Source organism: Empidonax traillii, unplaced genomic scaffold (genome assembly GCF_003031625.1).
Source record: "Empidonax traillii isolate 1590-97213 ecotype Southwest subspecies unplaced genomic scaffold, ASM303162v1 scaffold10:size5872457, whole genome shotgun sequence".
NCBI lineage: Eukaryota > Metazoa > Chordata > Aves > Passeriformes > Tyrannidae > Empidonax > Empidonax traillii.
Window position 1 is genome coordinate 606,101 of NW_020955203.1, and position 17,920 is coordinate 624,020.

General features: G+C 44.3%; 1 protein-coding gene across 17 annotated transcripts in view; it reads right to left on the minus strand.

The window, feature by feature from the left end:
• CELF4 (CUGBP Elav-like family member 4) overlaps positions 1–17,920 on the minus strand; it is a 705,933-nt gene that overhangs the window by 103,378 nt on the left and 584,635 nt on the right. For 12 of the 17 annotated variants that reach the window (XR_003571384.1, XM_027885278.1, XM_027885249.1 and 9 more), the window contains one exon: positions 486–614. Coding sequence is in view for 16 of the 17 variants with exons in the window: in XM_027885278.1 (XP_027741079.1) it covers positions 486–614 (129 nt within the window). In the remaining variant the exon portion in view is untranslated. The remainder of the gene's footprint in view (positions 1–485; positions 615–17,920) is intronic. The other 5 variants (XM_027885287.1, XM_027885341.1, XM_027885377.1 and 2 more) reach the window with 1 other exon arrangement.

Below are 17,920 nucleotides of genomic sequence, written 5' to 3' on the forward strand. Positions count from 1 at the left end.
CAGAGGATCTTTTGTGCTATCCAGGTTACAAGTGATGCCAAAAGAGGCAGAAGAAGCAAAGGCACCTAGTTTTGCAGTGAGGCATTTGCATGTTTCAAACAGTAAGTATCTACTGAGTGTAATATTTAAACTGGCACCTGTAGCCTTGTAGTTGTGATCACTGACTGATAGGAGTCCATGCAAAGACCAGGTGGAGGAGGAGAAGATCTGGGTCTGGTGGATGGGAAATAAGCAGAGTTGATGATGGAGCCAGTGAGTCAATTGCTAAAGTACCAATTGTGTCTCTCTTTGGAGAGGTGTGTTTTGAGATGCAGTCAGCTTTTTTCCCCTTGTGCACAGAGCGACCAGCAAAGTACTGCCTTCCCTTTGCAAATGTGATCCCTTCCTAAAGGAAGAGATGCTGTTCTAGAGGCTACATGGTGCTTTTGTCATACCAGAAAATGACACTAAGGCCAGGTCTAGCTTGACACAAGCCACCACCTTACCTTTGCTGTTGCCATCGGGTCCCCGAAGGATCGTGCACTCCTCGATGTTGCCAAACGCCTCAAATAGCCTGCGCACATCGTCTTCCGACTGCTGCTTGTTGAGCATGCCCACAAAGAGTTTTCTGTCTTCTGGAACAAAATAAAGAGATGCTTACCATATTTCAGGAGGGATATGAGAGCCAAGATGGCTCAGCATCACATGCAAAACAAACAGTGATTTCATTGAGGTGACACATTTCAGAAGCTGCTAATCTTTTCAGGTGGCTGGCTCGAAAAACCTTAATAGCCTCTGACTTTCAAAGAGCACTTGAAAATAATCCAGCAAATTTTAAAAAAACCAAACCACTAAACAACAAACAACAGCGATTTCGTTACATATACAAAATCTCTAACTGCCTCTTAAAATCTAGGCACCAAAGTGTTCCAAATCAGCTTCTTCTGATCAATTTTTGCAGTCAGCTTGCAGTAACTTAAATGACAACATTGCTCAGACTCCAATCCAAGAGGAATGTGGATAAAGATAGCATATAGAAGCCAAGTCCAAATGAAAAATAACATAAGTTAGTAGCCCTCGCAATACTAAATAAGTTGCAGGAAAAAAATGTTTAACATAAGCTTTTTTAAATCAGGATATAACGGAAGTCACAGCCTGTAAATTGGAGATTTGTCATTCAAGCCCACTCAGAGACATGTATCTACAAGTTTGGATGAGTTTTTTAATATATTTATAAAGTTCATTTGAAATAAGCCCAAAGTTTTTTAAACATAAATTGTTTTTTGAAACATAAAGTTAACTTATATGATTGCTAATATCTGAGGTAGCTTGAGCAGGTGGTATTTCATGCCAAAGCAGGACATGGTCTGCCAGTAGATAATTGTATTTTGAACAAGGATGCTCAATGTAACCCAGCAGTGTGGACTTCCAGCCCAGAAAGCCAATCCTGTCCTGGGCTGGAACAAAAGCAGGGTGGGCAGCAGGTCAAGGGAGGTGATTCTGCGCCTCTGCTCTGCTCTTGTGAAACCCCTCCTGCCTCCAGCTCTGAGGTGCCCAGCATTAGAAAGATGTGGGCCTGTTGGAGTGAGACCGGAGTGTGGGTTGGAACCAGGTGATTTTTAAGGTCTCTTCCAACCCAAACCATTTTATGATTTATGCTCAGATTTATACCAAGTTTGGGATCTCCATGAGACTCCTTCAGAAAATATTGATGAAAACAGACAAAACTTATGATTGTCAGAAATATGTCAGAGGGTGCTGAGTGATGCCTCGAGATCAGGTTTCTGTTCAGAGACTAACACCATTACACCAAGAAAAAAAAAAAAAAGAAATTTACATAGTTTACATCGTGTATGTAAACAGGCCATTTGCACATGATTCATAAATGTCTCATTTATCATTCATTAAACACTATGTAAATGTGTGAACCAAGAGGTTTTTATTCAGAGCACTTTACAGAGCAGATGTAACCAATTTGAATAAATATATGTAAATATATAAATAATTTTATTTTTTTATTTAATTTATTTTTTAATGTACTGGTTAACCTAAAGCTGAGCAAAACACTGGTTTGCAACAACCCTTTTCTGGCTGACTAATTGGGCAATTTATGTCACTTTTGTTCACCGAGAAATCACTGGTGTAGGCAATCTGTTCTGCTTCAACCAGTGTTTGATCAAAATTCCCCTCTCCAAGATGCACCTGCACATTGGCAAATTACTTTACAGCCTTGGATGTGAATAATTTTTCATGCAGTGGCTATTGAGTGGGGATATTAGGAGCTTTCAACCCTGCAGTCGAGTTATTCACAGCAACGAAAAGTGAACTACCCACAGAAAACAAGGAGTTATGTTGCTTTCAGTTAGGCTGATAAACTGGTAGGAGAAATAGGTTTAGGAGGGTACATGAGCACTTCTGATAGGTGAGAAAAACTAGAAATAGCCTTCTGACAGACATGTTAAAGCAAGAAATATTCCTACTTTATGTTGGAACTTATTAAGCAGAGAGACATTTTGTGTTCTTTGCTGACAACACAACATTCAGACTTTAATGATGCATAGATCTCTAACACCATGGAGATTGTCCTCACCTCATGAGGAGTTGATTTGGACATGTGAAAAGGTTTTTTTCTCAGAGGCCAAAGGGTCCTGCAAAAGGACATCACTCCAAGATGTGAGGTATATAAGCCTTAGGGAGGCAGCTACTGAAGTTCACTGTGCACTCTAGGGGGCATCTTTCAGTCTAGGACATGACAGAGCCTTAGAAGAAGAGTCCCGTCCTAAGTCCAAAGGTTGTCCAGATATTGGAAGAAAACCCACCCAGCAAATGAGACCACCTGTCCTGCAAGATGGGAGATATTTTAGGAAGAAGGCAGAGCAGTGGGAATGAACTAGGAACACTGTTGGTAAAAGGTTTTACTCTGTGTCTACTAAATAAATCCAGCACAACAGAAGCCTCAGTTATATTGTACTTTATACAGCTTCCCCTGTTTCAAATAAGCTGCATCAGCAAAAACACTCCTACAGATGTGTAACTGTGTTTTCACCAGACTTTCTGTTAATATAAATGTATCTTTTTTTTTTTTTTTTTTTAAAATCACATCCCCCCTCTGTCAGCAAAACTCTCTAGTGTGGAACTGGCCTAAAACTGCCTTGTCTGGTCTACTTTATGCAAACCTAAAACCAGATGTTCTGAGAGCCATTCAAATTTTTTTTTTTGGTTATTATTACATTTTTTTCCCCTGCATGTCTGTGTTACACTGGGAGTGGTGGTGGTGGTCCCCAGAGCTGGCTGGCAGATGATATGTTGCCTTGGTGAGCTGTCCACAAGCTGGTCATCAGACCACCAGGAACAGCCTCTGCCAAAGGTGAGGAAAACCTCCCCCAGGAGCTGCTGGTCCAGCCACTCCAGAGCAGGTGGCACGAAGGAGACCCCCATGGACAGACAGGGCTCAACTGCTTGGACGTCACCTCCAATCCCATCTCCAAGTCAGTGTCCTGTCTCCCTCCTGAAAAACAGTGACTTGTTTTGTTGGGGGGAATAATTTGTCATATCTGCCATCACAGAAATCTACACAATCACACACTTGACTGATAAAAAATGAGTCAGTTTAACAAGTTTTTTTTTACTCTGAGTGGCTTTTATAACAAAGTGCTGCATTTGCCTCTCACATCCCAGCTCTTCCAGGGGACTCAGCAGTGTGTTTTAATGACACCCCTCACACATCCTGAGTGGGAAAAGAGAGGGAAGGGTCCAGCAGATGGGACACTTCAGCATGTTCCAGGTCTTGGATAATGAGATTACCCACTGATGGTCTTGTGTGAGCCTCTAACACCTTGAGTGTCATCATACACTGCTCTTCCACATCTGAAATAAAAAAACTAACATGCCATGCACCAAGGCAACTAGTTCTGATTTTAAAATATGTCTAAAAAAAGGCCATGAGGCTGCCAGAATAAAGTTAGGAGGAAATGTGCTGGTGTTAGTGAGGTGTGTCTTGAGCACTATGGATACCCCAGGTGCTTCCCACTAGATGTTTCCAGTGTCCTCTAATAAGAATTGAGGGAACTATATCCTACAAAAGTCAGAGTTTTAGGCTGCACACAAGCCTGGAGCAGCCACAGATCAAGCCGTCCCTAAATTCTGCCTGCCTGTAGGGTCTACCCATACCGACCATGGTTCCCCCGTGTCACGTGCTTGAGTCCCATGCTTCCTCTTCTTTCAGTGAGACACTGTCCCAAGCCTATGTGCCTCAAGATCCACATCTGAATGTCAGAGAACTGGGAAGACTCAGTTCTCTGTGGCCTCCATTGCAAAGTTCAGTGCTATCATCCTCATTTCAGACTGTGGGACTGAAGGGTAAAAACCTTCAGACCAGGCTCCCTAAGACCTGGGTCCCAGGGAAGATTGAACACAGTGTCAAGGAGAATAGAAATAACACTGTCCAAGACAGAAGTGCAGGACAAAAAGAGGTCAGGCATAAGCCCGTGGGATGTCTCCAGTGTTAGCCGTGGGCATCACCACCTGCTCCAGCCCCAACTGGCCCATGGCCATAGAGAGGGTACCTCACAGTACCATACTGTCTTGCACGACAGAAATGGGTAGCCACCAGGAGCATCTTCTATCTCCTCCCTGTGGCTTACTAAGCATGTCCAAGAACAGGTGTGATGAAAGAAGCCAATTCCACGTAGCCTCCTCCAGGCCACACGTGGCTGTGCATATTGATCCACACCTGAGCATCTTCCCTTTGCTTTTCTCAAGAAGGACCTGTCCAAATTGCTGTCTATTACGCACCTCAGAGTGACTGTTTCAGATTCTATCTCACACCCAAATGTTACATGTTGGTGAGGACACCTTGTTAACCTTGCTGCAGTGTCAGCCCTTAAAGCAGCAGCACCATGAGCAGTGATGGTGTCCTGCAGTGCTGAGTGTGGTGTCCATGTGAACCTCTTCCAACCACGATTTTGATTTCCCTCGTTATTGTTCACCCCATTATTGGTCTTTGCCCGCAAGCTGAGTCCATCATGCCTGCTTCTCCACGGAAATATCCAACCACGGGTGGATATTTCTGTGTGTGACGGCTCCCAGGAGAGCCAAGGAGGCTTTTGCTGGTGCACTCTGATAACACTGAAAATGAAGTTTCTCCCAAGTCTACCCATTTTGCCGTAAACAAACCACCACAACAACAGAAGGCAGCAGTTCCTCCCAGAAGGACAGATAGGGAGAGAAAGACCACAGCAATGGCAAACCAGGGTTCCCAGAGTTTGTCCCCTTGGTGACATTTCCAATATCCCCATGAAACCAGGTTTCCCTCTTCTCAACTACTCTGCCAGGGACGGAGGCTTGTGCCTGTCTGGAAAACCTGGCTGCAAGGCACAGTGGTGAAGAAATGCAACTTGTCAGATAAATATACAGTGTCTATAAATCTCCCTGCTGTGTTTATAGGAAGCCTTGGCAGCTTCCCCAGTGCAAATAGGGGTTAAATTATTCCCTGTTCAATTTGTATTTAAATGTTATGTTTCTATGATAAGCGTAAGGCAGAGGTGTCAGATGGGCCCGGGCGAAGGAGACAACACACGTGAAAGGTGAAATAATAGAGCTCTGCAAACCAAGTGCTGAGAGGAGATGGGAAGGAGGGATCTGGGAGCGAGGGGGAGAAGGGGGAGGATGGGCACTAATTAAAGAGACAGAAGGGACAATGAGATGCAGGATGTTTGACCCTCTGCGGATCAAGAGGACAAGAACAAGAATCACAGCAATTGTGGAGGGACTGGGGGAAAATTAGGGTCACTCACAGGGAGACATGACATGGGATTGTGTTTATCCAGATAGCTCTCGCTAATGTATGTGTGTGTGTGGGGGTACATTTAGATAAGAGTGTATAAATACACGTGTTCTCGTATTCCTCATGCAAAACAAAGAGGGTGAATCCTTGTATCATGAAAGCATAAGGCGGCTTTACCATCTAGAACATCAAACCCAAGGCCCTGGAAATAAAGAGGGACAGATTTACCATCCTTGTGGCCCAGGCTAATGAGGAGGGCAAACCAGAAGGTCACTGCAGTCCCTTCTAGCCACAAACCCCTTTATTCTAAAACCTGTGAGCTTCCCTATTTCATCCCAGGTTCATTGCCAGAGCATCACACATGGATAGTGTGTGTGCTTCCTCATGCAAGAGCAAAACTAGCCTTTTTTTAATTCTGTATGGGAATCAGCATCTTCTATGTGTCCGTGGTATTCACCAGAGTAGCTCTATGATGTTACTCAATGCCTTTGGCTTTGTAAGCATCAGGACCAGGTTGCTGTATGGCTTAGTTTCAGAAAGCAGATGCTAATTAATTACATTATTTATACTGCTAATAATTATTTGTCCCTGCTGCTATTCCCCTCCTCCCCAAACATTGCTTGCGCACACAGTTGGGGACCAGCTGCAGTGCCGTGGTCCAGGCACTGGGAAGGCCTTTAAGCTTGTCTCCTTGGCACCATGACAGAACAAACGAGCAGCCTAGAGAGGTTTTCTGTGCAGGTGTGGGTAAGAAGAAATACCAGTGCATAGGACCAAGTGGCACATTAACCAGAGAGGACGCAAGAGGAAGGTGGGTCTTCCTTGCCCACTCTCCTGACTTATCCTTGGCAGAGAGGGGAGAGGAGACAGCCCTGGGGGTGTTCATCACAGAAACATACAGAATCATAGAATAGTTTGGGTTGGGAGGAACCTTTAAATGTTTATCTGGGCTAACACTCCAGCAGTGAGCAGGGGCATCTTCAACTATTGCAGGTTGCTCAGAGCTTTGTCTAACTTGACCTTGAGTGTTTCTAGGGCTGGGGCACCTAAAACCTCTCTGGGGCAGCCTGTGCCAGTGTTTCCCCTCCTTCGTGGCAAAAGAAGCATTCCTTGTAACTAGAGTGAATCTGCCCTCTATTAGTTGAAAAACATGAGTCCTTGTCCTACTGGTATGGGCTGTATTGAATAGTTTGTCCCCATCTCTCTTATTAAAGTACTGAAAGACCCAAACAAGGTCTCCCTGCTGCCTTCTCTTCAACAGGCTGAACAACTCCAACTCTCTTAGCTTGTCTTACGAGCAGAGGTGCTTCAGTCCTCTGGTCCTCTTTGTGGCTTCGTCAGAACAGGGGGGCAGAATCACCTCCCCCAACTTTCTTTTGATGCAATCCATGGCATGGTTGATTTCTTGGCTGAAAGAGCACATTGCTTACTTATATCCAGACTTTCATCCACCAGTACCTCCAAGTCCAAGTAGTGGGATCAGGACTATGCCAAAGTCACAGTGGTGAAAAAGAAGTATACACCTGAGTTTCTTTCAGACTACTATGAACAAGGTGTCCTCCTCAGGTCAAAGAAGAAAGGAGGAGCTATACAGTGGAAGGGTGAGCTGCAAGTGCCCTGAACATTGTTTGGTTTTAGCTCTGAACTCAAATCTGCAAGCTCAAATCTGCCCCCCTCTAGAGTCAGAGTGCCCCACCACTCCTCTCAACCCGTGCTAATCAGGTGATCAATAGGCTAATAACAGGGCATTTCCCAGGTCCTGGGCTTCACACTCTTACTGCCATTTTCACAGCAGTCCTACAGCTATGTGATGATGATTACCACCCTTTCCACAGGAGAAGTGATTACGAATTCTGTTGTAGCTAATTGTAAATTAGCTAATTATCTTCTCCATAGTACCTTGCTGGAGAATACATGAACCTTGTAAATTAGAGGTGTTCCAAAAATTAGGGCGGTGGGGAAAAAGCAACACAAAGAATCAAAAGCCCAACCTGTTGTTCTGGAAATAACAGAAACCTACTGCTACCTAACTCCAAACAACAGCAAATGAACCCTCTTTCAACCTGCACCAGCTCCTAATTCACCCCTTTTCCCTCCTCCCCATATCAAACAGCACCCTCAAGGGGGAAATTCTACTGCAGGCTTTAAAATGTTTGGTGAATTCACCTGTTCCTAGCATCTGGGTGTTGTGGGGCATCCCTAATCACATCTTAGGTGGAGTGACTTCTTCCCTCCTCCACCCCCCCCCCCCCCCCCCCCCCCCCCCCCCCCCCCCCCCCCCCCCCCCCCCCCCCCCCCCCCCCCCCCCCCCCCCCCCGGTTTGGTTTTACTCAACAGATCCTTTATATCCCATACGTTAGTAGATACATTTGCACAGCTGCTGGTCTCCAACTGCTGGAGACAGAGGCTTTGAGACACCCGGGCTAGAGAGAATAACAACTAATCTCAACAGCTGTGTGATGGGGACAAGAGCAAATGAATATAAGCCCAGGTGTGGGAGCATAATTCTCCTGCACAAAGAAGGAACCTTCATCCCACAGGTGCGTTACTCTCCCCTGCTGCATCTGAGAAAAACTTAGTTTGAAGGATTTCTCCTGTTTAATTGCTTGGCTGCACTCTGAGCCCTGACTTGGACATGGTTCCTGTAAACAGAGTGAAAGAACAGCTGAACAAGAGACAGAGTGTCTGTCTGACTCGATGTGCTGTCTCTGGCAATTGCCAGTTGTGGATATCTGGGGAAGAGTAAAAGAAATGGGGAAGCAATTCTGTTATTCCCCCCAAATATTCTCCTAGAATTCAGTGCTCTGCAGTTTAGGGAATATGGGAATAAGCAGTGTAGTGTGTTTTTTCTTCGCATGTAGTAGTTTCTGAAGTGTCTTTCTCTGATGTAATTGTTCAGTGGACTTATGAACCCATGTGAATTGCAAGCATCCACCACATCCTGCAGCAAGACTTTCTGCAGCTTAAGCACGAACTGAGTTAGGAACCTTTTCCTGCTGTTTATTTTGAAAGTGCCACTAACTATTTTCAATAGATAGAACCTAGATCTTGCCCTGGAAAAGAGTGGAAATCACTCCTGATCCAGTTATGGAAGACTGGACCCACGAGGATATTCAAAAGCTTGGCTGAACCTCTTTTTTGTGCATTTCAGATTGGTATTTGTGACTCCTGGGTCCCATCTCAATCCATGCTCTGGAAAATGTGGAAGGGAAAATCACTTTTCCCTTAGAGTGATTTGTTATTCCTGGTACCAAAGAGATGGATGACTGTGCAGTTACTGTTATTAAATACTTACAATACATCTCTGCCAAGGACAGCGGCCTCAGTGGAAATATGGGCTACATAAATTACCCAGTGCAAAAGGCAACCTCAGTTTCCCCACCTACAAAAAGACTAACTGGTGTTTGCAACAGGCAAAGCTGGGCATTGGTGAGGTTTGCACACTCCAGGAACTCAGGGAGCTCTGGTACTAATAATGAAAGGTATCTGTGAGGCTGGTGGTCAGATCTATGGCTGAACCTTGTGAGGGTTTCTATCAGATATAAGCAGCTGGAACTCTCCCAACTCCTTTGTCATGGAAGAGGAGTCCATGATGGGGTAAGTCAAGGCAGGGTTTATATCTGAATGAAAGCCCATATTTGCAAATGACAGTGACTGTGGATCTTGGAGTTATCTTCCAGGGAGAGATTTTTGTGTCCTGCAGCAACGTGATGCCTAAAGAGACTGTTACAGCAATCTAGGCACACGCGCCCAAGAGAACACAGATGCTGGCTGCTGTTGGCCCTATGAGCAACTGGAAGGAAAATTAACTTGTTGCCAGATGGTGAACTCAAAGCCTAAGACTGTGCTTTTAATTTAAATGTTTCTTGGCCTATTCTCTACTTTCAGTGTCTCCATCCATAATACAGTCCTATTCTCCTGAGCAAAGACCTGCTTTACAGGAAACTGGAAGAGGTCCTCAGTGTGCATCAGCTGCTAAACCATGCCCAGGAATTATCTAAATGAGCAATAGTATGGGCAGTATGGACAAAGTGCAGAGCTATGATGAAAAATGTAAGGAGATGGAGAAGACGGTTCAAAACAGGAGAGTGAATGTGTTTGGGGCTTGGCTGGTCAGTGCTGCTGTAGCAACACCTGCTGTGTACCTGCACTAAAATGAAATCCAGCCTTAAACCTACACCCTCATCTGGACAGTTCAGATTAAGCCACACTTGGGCTTCATCTATGCAGATAGGGTATGGAAAAAACTTTGGCCACAGGCCAAGAAAACTCTGCCATGAAGACATAGCCTAAATGATTCTAAGAGCAGACCCTTCTTGTACAGCTGAGAACATTATAACCCCAAGACAAATATCAGTAGTTCTGACTTGCTGAACAGCGCCATCACAACCGTCCATTGCCAAGAGATGCTATTCCCTGTGCAGGTTTTAAATGACAGGTTTTATGGTGTTTGATATTGAGCTGGGAAAACAACTTGCAAAGACCCATTCTATTTGTAGCCCTTGCTTAGGAAAGTTGTTGGTGAGAGCAGTTTAAAACGCTGTGTCAGGCAAAGAACAAAGACTGCCCAATTTGTGCCTAGCAGTTCATAATTCTTCCACTTTTATTCATTATCTGAAACACAGAACTGGAATATTTCTGATAATTATTCATGAGTCTATGCTATTTAGGAAAAGACTCAGAAGTAAAAATCTGATCTTTCTAAACTCAACATAGAGCTTAAATATACACTTTTCACTGCCTCTTCCCTACAGGAAGAATATCTGAACTCAAATCAGCCTTTCAATCATGAAAAAAAGGCAAAAATCATGCCTCTTTCCCTGGAAATTAGCAGCCTGTTCTTAGAGTTTCCATTTTCCAAGAACACCCCTGGAAATGTTCATGGGAGAAAGAACCTAAGGAGAAGGAGTCCCAGAATCAAAGAGTGAAGATGTGCAGCTGTGCTGTGACTAAACTTCACAGGACTTTGCATGACTGTTTGGGCTCCTTCCTCCCATGAATCCGTGGATGTTTTCCTGGCCCAGGCTTATGGATTTCCTGAAGAAGAAGGAGGTGAAGGAGAAGACTGTCTTGTACTATCAAATGACACCTCAAATGAACACCAAATCACGCTTTTACACTCATCTTTCAGAGGCAGCTCAGATTTGAATGCAACTGCTACAGCCTTTGGTTCTGGGGAATTTAACAGACTTTAATTCCTATGTGTAACATCTCCTTTTCACTCTGTGGCCACACAGGGTTGAGGCTGAGCCCGAAGGGCCGTTTGGTTTTCACGCTCGTCCAGTGCAAAGCTTAGAAGCTTCTTGACAAATTCTGCAGGGTCAGTGATGTCAAGCCTGATATGTCAGGAAAATAAGTTTCAGTTCCTAAACTCATCTCACTGGTAACCTGTTGGGGCTTTGAAACCCTTTGCAGAAGCCTAGAAGGCCAAGACATTAATCCGTGGTAGCACTCCAGCCTTGAGCACTGAGGACTATTGAAACAGCAGAGGCATGGGCAGGAATGGGGGTGGGAAGGACATATTTTCTCTTGCAGGAGCTGGGACGACATTTCAGATCAAATTAAACTTCAGTTTTTAAAGACTTCAGTGGAGGTAATTGAAACACTTCCTCACAATTGCCTGAACCTAAGTGTTATCTCTCTTTTCCTCTGTATATCATCCCTTTTCCCCCAAGCCTGCGACAGCCCCGCACAGCCACAGCCTCCTTAATATTAAAGACGGTGATTAAATGGGATTCACCAAAAGACAAAGGGCTGAAAACCTGCCAATTGTTAATCCCTCTTTCGCTGTGCTTAAAAATTCCATTTTCTTCATTTGAAGAAAGGAGGGGGGGGGGGAGAGAAAAGAGAATTATACGCCTATGTCTAATTTAAATTCTGGTGTCGCGGGTCCTGTTCCCTTCTCCCTCTCTTGACGTCTGAATATATTCCTTTATTACCATTATTACAGCTTTCTGATTGCATTAAAATTCATCCACACGCTTCTCTCCACATTCCACTTTTCTTTTGCCAGTTTTTTTGCTAATTCCCTTTTTCTCTCCCCCCTTTTCTCCCCACTTTCAAATTATACAGAATGCCATTAAAGATCTCCACAACTCCCTTCTCCATTGCTTTTATAAACTTGCTGGCTTTCTTCCTCTCCATCCCCTAATCTACAAACAAAGAAAATGAAGGAAAGGGAAAAGAAAACAATAATAATAAAGGAATCCAAGCAGCACATCTCATAGGTCTCAATAACACCTTTCCTACATCATACAGCTCCGAGCCTAATGCTCACCTCAGTTATGAAGCTGTATTTCACAAAGAAGTTTTGTGTATTATTTGTTTGATGCTTGTACCTGGAATCTTCAGCTAAAATCAAAAGTGGAGTGTGCCACGCTGTGTATGTGAGCGTGGAAAGAGACAGTCTTGCCTGTAACTGAAAGGAGAAAAATAAGGAGACTGGAAAAAAAGAAATGTAATTTCACCCTGTTTTACAGAGCAGGAGCTGAAATTCTGTAAGGATTTGCTTATGGATGTGAGCAGTGAAACTGGGCATGCAGTGCATATGGCCAGTTGCAGGTGATTAGTACAAGATCTGAACTCAAACAGGATCCACCCATTTAATCCTTCAGGCATCCCACTGGCTGTTAGGACATCTTAACTGACTTTTTTTCCCCCTCAAGGTAGATCACCTAAAGAGAAGATAGATCTTTATTTAAACCAGTCCCACTCTGGGGATTTTATAGATAAAAAATGAAGGTGAGAGCTTGGCTCTGCTGCTATACAGGATACTACCTGCCTTATGGGCAGCTGAACAATAAAGTGAAGGGGCATAACATGATGCCAGTGTGATTAGGCTGGGGTATCTCAAGCCCCTAACTCACCCTTGTGACTCGTCTTGCTGGGAGGAAAAAGCTGCTACTGTGAAACTTTCATTTATTCTTACCAGTTCTTCACAGGGTGCCTAAGTAGGTTTTTTGTTGTTTTGGTTTTTCTGTTTTTTTTTTCCATTGTTATTTTTGTTGCTGTCACCCTCAATTACACTGATATAATGAAATGACTGAAACAGGATGAAAAATGGAATTTTCTTTCTATAAGAAATACTCATGTCTCAAAAAATGTGCTTTCACTTTGAATTGGAGAGGCCAAAGTTCTCGTGAAATGGAAATTCTTCACTTGTGAAACGTTATAGGGTATTGTCTCAGAGGAATAAAAAGCCTTTGTCTTAATAACCTCAAAACATAAAATATATAAAGCTGAATGGCTGTGGTTTTCAGCCAGACAAAAGAAAGTATGTTTTCACACACTATATGAATAAATGAAAGACATTTCTGTCATGGGATGTTGCTGAACGCAAAAGTCATAAATTAGCTCCAAGGCGAATGAGACAGATTAGTGGTGGTTATGTCCACTCAGTGCTTTGAAACATGAATATCCAGATGCAAAATCTAACTTAGTCACTAAACCTCTGTCTGCTGGAAGCCAGAGGGTATTAAGGGGAGGATCACTCTTCATAAAAGCCCTGTTCTTACTTTTTCTAAATGGGCACTGCTGGAGCAGAGAATGCTGGACTAGACAAACCTTTGGTCTAACTCAAAACAGAAGCTAGTGGTTTAATACAGCACAGACTTGAAACAAAATTAAATCAAAAGGATCCTGTTAAAATGACAGATTTGTACCTCCTGAAATGAGAACTCAATGCTTTAATTTAAAAAAAGTAAATGTCCCCTGGCAAAAATCTCATTGAAATGAAGCTGTTCCAGGGGAATGCCTTGCCTGTTACAAAACTACATGTTGGGCTAGGTAACTGTTTCTTTGAAATACTTTGGCCAGCTCAACAAATGACCCAGGAAATGAATGGGTCTGCTTCAGGATGCTGCCCAGCAGGATCTGTCTTGACTTATCCACAAACTCATTTAGACTGTTACCCTAAGATGCATGTGAGAAGGAACATTATATTCCAGTGATGTTACACCAGTGCTCGAAATAAACATCGGGGATTCAGGGTTAGAGCTGAAGCTTATTGAAGTTAATGAAAAAGAGTGCCACGGAGCCTTGCAGGCTTTGGATCAGACTCTTGATTTGCTGAAGCGCTGCTTAGTATGTCCCTACCACTGCTAGGTATTGCAGATTCTCCCTGATGCAGAACGGCGTGTTACACCCGTGCCAGGAGAAATCTGGTGGGGATGGAACAGAAGGACAGAAGAGCCTGAGCGATTCCCATCACACCTTTTGTGTGCCAGGGTTTGGGCATCCGCGTGTATTTCCCTGATTCAGCCAATTTCCTTGGGCTCCTTTCACCACTCTGTTGCAATACGGCAAAGAAAACAAAATCCCTGTGAAATCTGCACAGGCAAAACTCATCCTTCCTCTGAGTAGAAGACTTTCCTGCAGGTCTGACCACAGGTTTTAAAACAGCAGCGCAGAGCAGTGAGGGAATGCAGAAAAATTGTGATCAGGCAAGGTTTGCAATAGAATTTATAACCAACACGCTCACAGAGGAACTTTCCTTTAGTAAAAGCAATATTCAGCCCACACTTGTCTTAAAGCAAGACCTACTGGGCTGAGAAAGAAGCTAACCACCGAGGTGGGATATCCTATGCCCTGTTCTGGAGCCCCTCAAGCTCTTTGTCTCCCTGGATTTGGCCTGATTTCAGGCTCAGGGGAGACCCATCCCACTCAGTGCATTGAGACAAAGATTTCTCCTCTCGCTGGGGAAAGTGAGATTCCTTTGATGTCACTTAGCATCCCCCTGCAAACATTTTATTAAAGATTATTTCTTCCACCCACCCTCCCACCCTCCTCCCCCTGCCCCCCCAGCTCTCAACTCCAACTGGCTTTAAATGCCACTGTCATTTCCATCCGCTGACAGAGCTCTTTAACTGCCGCGCCGAATGGCATTCGCTAAAACCAACTAATAGAAGGAAATGAGGTTAACCTTTAAGAAAGGTGAAAACGAGCCGGGTGCTATGCCAGCAGTAAAGAATAGCTCATAAACAGCCTCCTGCTGCAGAGGCAGTTTAGTCCTGGCGCTGGTGTTGCTGGCAGTCCTGTGGGCAGGTGGGTTTCAGGAGTAAGACTGGTCAGGAAAAGGGACGGGATTGCCCCTTTCACACAGCCCTGCCTGTGGGGAGAGTCCCATGACTGATCTTGGCTGCTGTGATCTGAACTCACAGCAAACATGCATTGGCTGTAGTGACCTGTATGATAGATTGGTGGCTTGCACCAGTAAAGCTTTTCTCCACCACTTCCTGCAGGAAGACGGGAGTGCTCCAGGCCAAATCCTGACCTGTCTGTCTCCTTGCTGAGCTTGATTTTCCACTGGTCTTTTTAAATCCCTTGCAGCTCAGCCCAACACGACCTAGCAATTCTTACTGACTGACCTAGGGCTCTGCTTCTGTAAAAGTGGTATTGTTGAGTGGCGCTGAACTATCTGAAGGACCATTATTGGCCTTTTGTTTTCCTTCAGGTTTAATGAATTTGTCACCTTATTTGTCAAGAGTTAGATAAAATCTTGGCTTTAAACCACAGTTTGATCTTACACATGCCACTCCACACTGAGCTCGTGCCTGAGACACTGTGCTATGCAACTCATGAAGGAGAGCAAACAGGAAGAGTTGGGGGCCAAAGACCATGCACTCCCATACACGAGCTGCAAGAGAAGGGGCATCTCTCAATCTACACAGAAGACTCAAGTGTTCAAGGCCAGGTCAGATGGGGCTTTGAGCAACCTGGTCTGGTGGAAGGTGTCCCTGCCTGTGGCAGAGGGGGCTGAACTAGCTGGTCTTTAAGTTTAACACCAGGTGAGTCTAAAAGGAGGCAACTCAATACCTTACCAGTTTGGGTATCAGAAGAAGGAGAGGCGGCAATGTCGTGATGGGAACAAGACAAATATTTGTTAAGTAATTTTCTACTGACAGTGCTCTGCTTCATCTAATTTTAATTAGACAAGAGCGCCTGAAGGATGCACATACTAGCAACTATACTAACAACTGGCAGTATGAGAGTGAGTCCAGATGAAGTGGGGATATTTGTCTCTGTTTTCAGTCAATTTTCTCCACTCTGTATAGATGTATCTCACAGAAGTGCACTGAAGTTGGTCTTTCATCCTATCACTGCACCACACTGACCATACTATTGTCTTTCTCTCACCATGTTAAAAGTATTTGAAACAGAAAATTATACACCTGGACCAAACAATTAGTAAGCACAAATCTAAAAAGCTTCCTGATCTTTAGTAGGTATAAATCAACATTACAGTCACACACAATTCAGCGATAGAACTACTTCTCCCACCAACACAGCTATGGCAAGATCAGCAAATATAAAAAACAGTTATCCCATTCCTACTCAATGATAGTAACTGGAGAAATTAATTCCCTAATTCAGGGTAAAATTGAAGTCTCAGAAAGGTGAATTTCCAGCTACTAGAGCTTTACTGTCCACATAGGAAAAAATGACCCTCAGCAGGCTCTTTCCACCTCAGATTTCATCACTGCTAATAATGCTTTTTGGCTAACAATGCTTTTTGGGGTGTGTGGAGAAAGCAGGGTTGTGCAAGCCAGATCTGAACCTGGCTCCAGTCCCTATTACTGCAACAGTACTGTAACTGTGCTAAGGGGAGTCATCTCTTCCCTTCATCAGTAGCCGGGACTCAGAGAAACAGAGACAGAGAGCGAAGGTGCTGTTTTATAGCAAGCCTTTTTCTGAGCTTGAGAGCTCACTGTGCTATTATTTCCCCTTTTTCCCTCATTTCAGGCCTTTTTTGTGTTTCATGTTTGGCCCTCGGCAGGCTGAGAGACGTGCTGACAAGTTGTAACTCTCACTCGGCTTGGCGAGGGCTTTGTTCTCTGCGTGCGTGGCACAGACTCGCTTCCTCTTTCGAAATGTGACAGCGAGCGATAACACTGACACACAGAGCCAGAGCCCGGGCTCGGCGCGCTCCCCGTGCTAAAGACCCTCTTTGGTGATCTGTAGCATCAGTCAGGAGGCAAAGATGGGCATTGTACAGGGAAAAACACAGTAGTGACAACTACTTCTTTCTCCCCAGACCCCCTTAAACCCAGGCTAGTCAGAGGCTTTCAAATGCCCAGTTCTTCAAAAAGTGATTTGCAGTGGTCTGGTCTCTCCCCCTCTGTACCAGGGATGTCCACAGAGCTGCCTCCCCAGGAGGTCTCCCAACCCAGGGCTGAATCACCCTGTCCCCATAGGCTGTGTTTTGCCTAAAATGTGTGTCCTGGTGAGGGGCCAAGCCTTACTACAAGGACAATAGGCAGAGAAACGGACAGCATCATAGTTTGCTTTGATGTGCACCCTTTTGTGACAAAAGCTTGTCTCTGACTTCTGACGAGTGCTTGGCATCGCTTTCAGATTGGAGAAGTTTTGGAAGAAAGTTCAGCCACCCTCCTGCTGATTAAAGTGCTCTTTAGTATATAGGCTGTTTTCCCAGAAAATATACTTCCATAAAGACCCAAGTCTCTTGGAGCTCTCTCAGGCAAGGATGAGCACTACTCTCTTTAAGCCTGACACGTGGAGACATCTGTTTCATTTATGCAGGTCTTAAAAACCTACTACAGTTTTTAAAAGATGAATGCCAGGCTGGGATCAGTTTTCCAGAGTACTCTCTCCACCAGTGCTACCTACTAAAAAGTCATCTTTGTCCTCCAGTTTCCTTGTTTATATAGCAATAAGGTCCCATTAGATGGTTTTGCCCACCATCAAACTGGGAGCTAGTGTTGGCTTCTTCAGCTGTGCTAACCACTTTTCTAGGTCATTGCCTAGGTACTTTTCTAGGTCACTGTCTTATGAAATATAACCCCTCGCACTTTAGGCCTGTTTTTTAGTCTTATTCCTCCATGAGTCAGCTTAGATTTGGCTCTGCAGAAACACGCACACAATTCCTCAGCCAGCCAAAGCTTGTTCAGACTGACCTAAGTGACTCAGATGACTCTGTATCAGAGTTCTGTCCTTACAATTTTCCATTTTGTGTTATCCACAGATTTTATCAGCCAGGATATTTAATTCCACATCATTCATGACAATGCTGACTAGCATCAGAGCTGGTTACTGATCCGTGTAGAACCCTGCTACAAATACCCTCACTCTATCATGCTTTCTCTTTGACAACTGCATTTTGAGATTTGTCCATTACCCACTTCTTAATCCATTTAATGT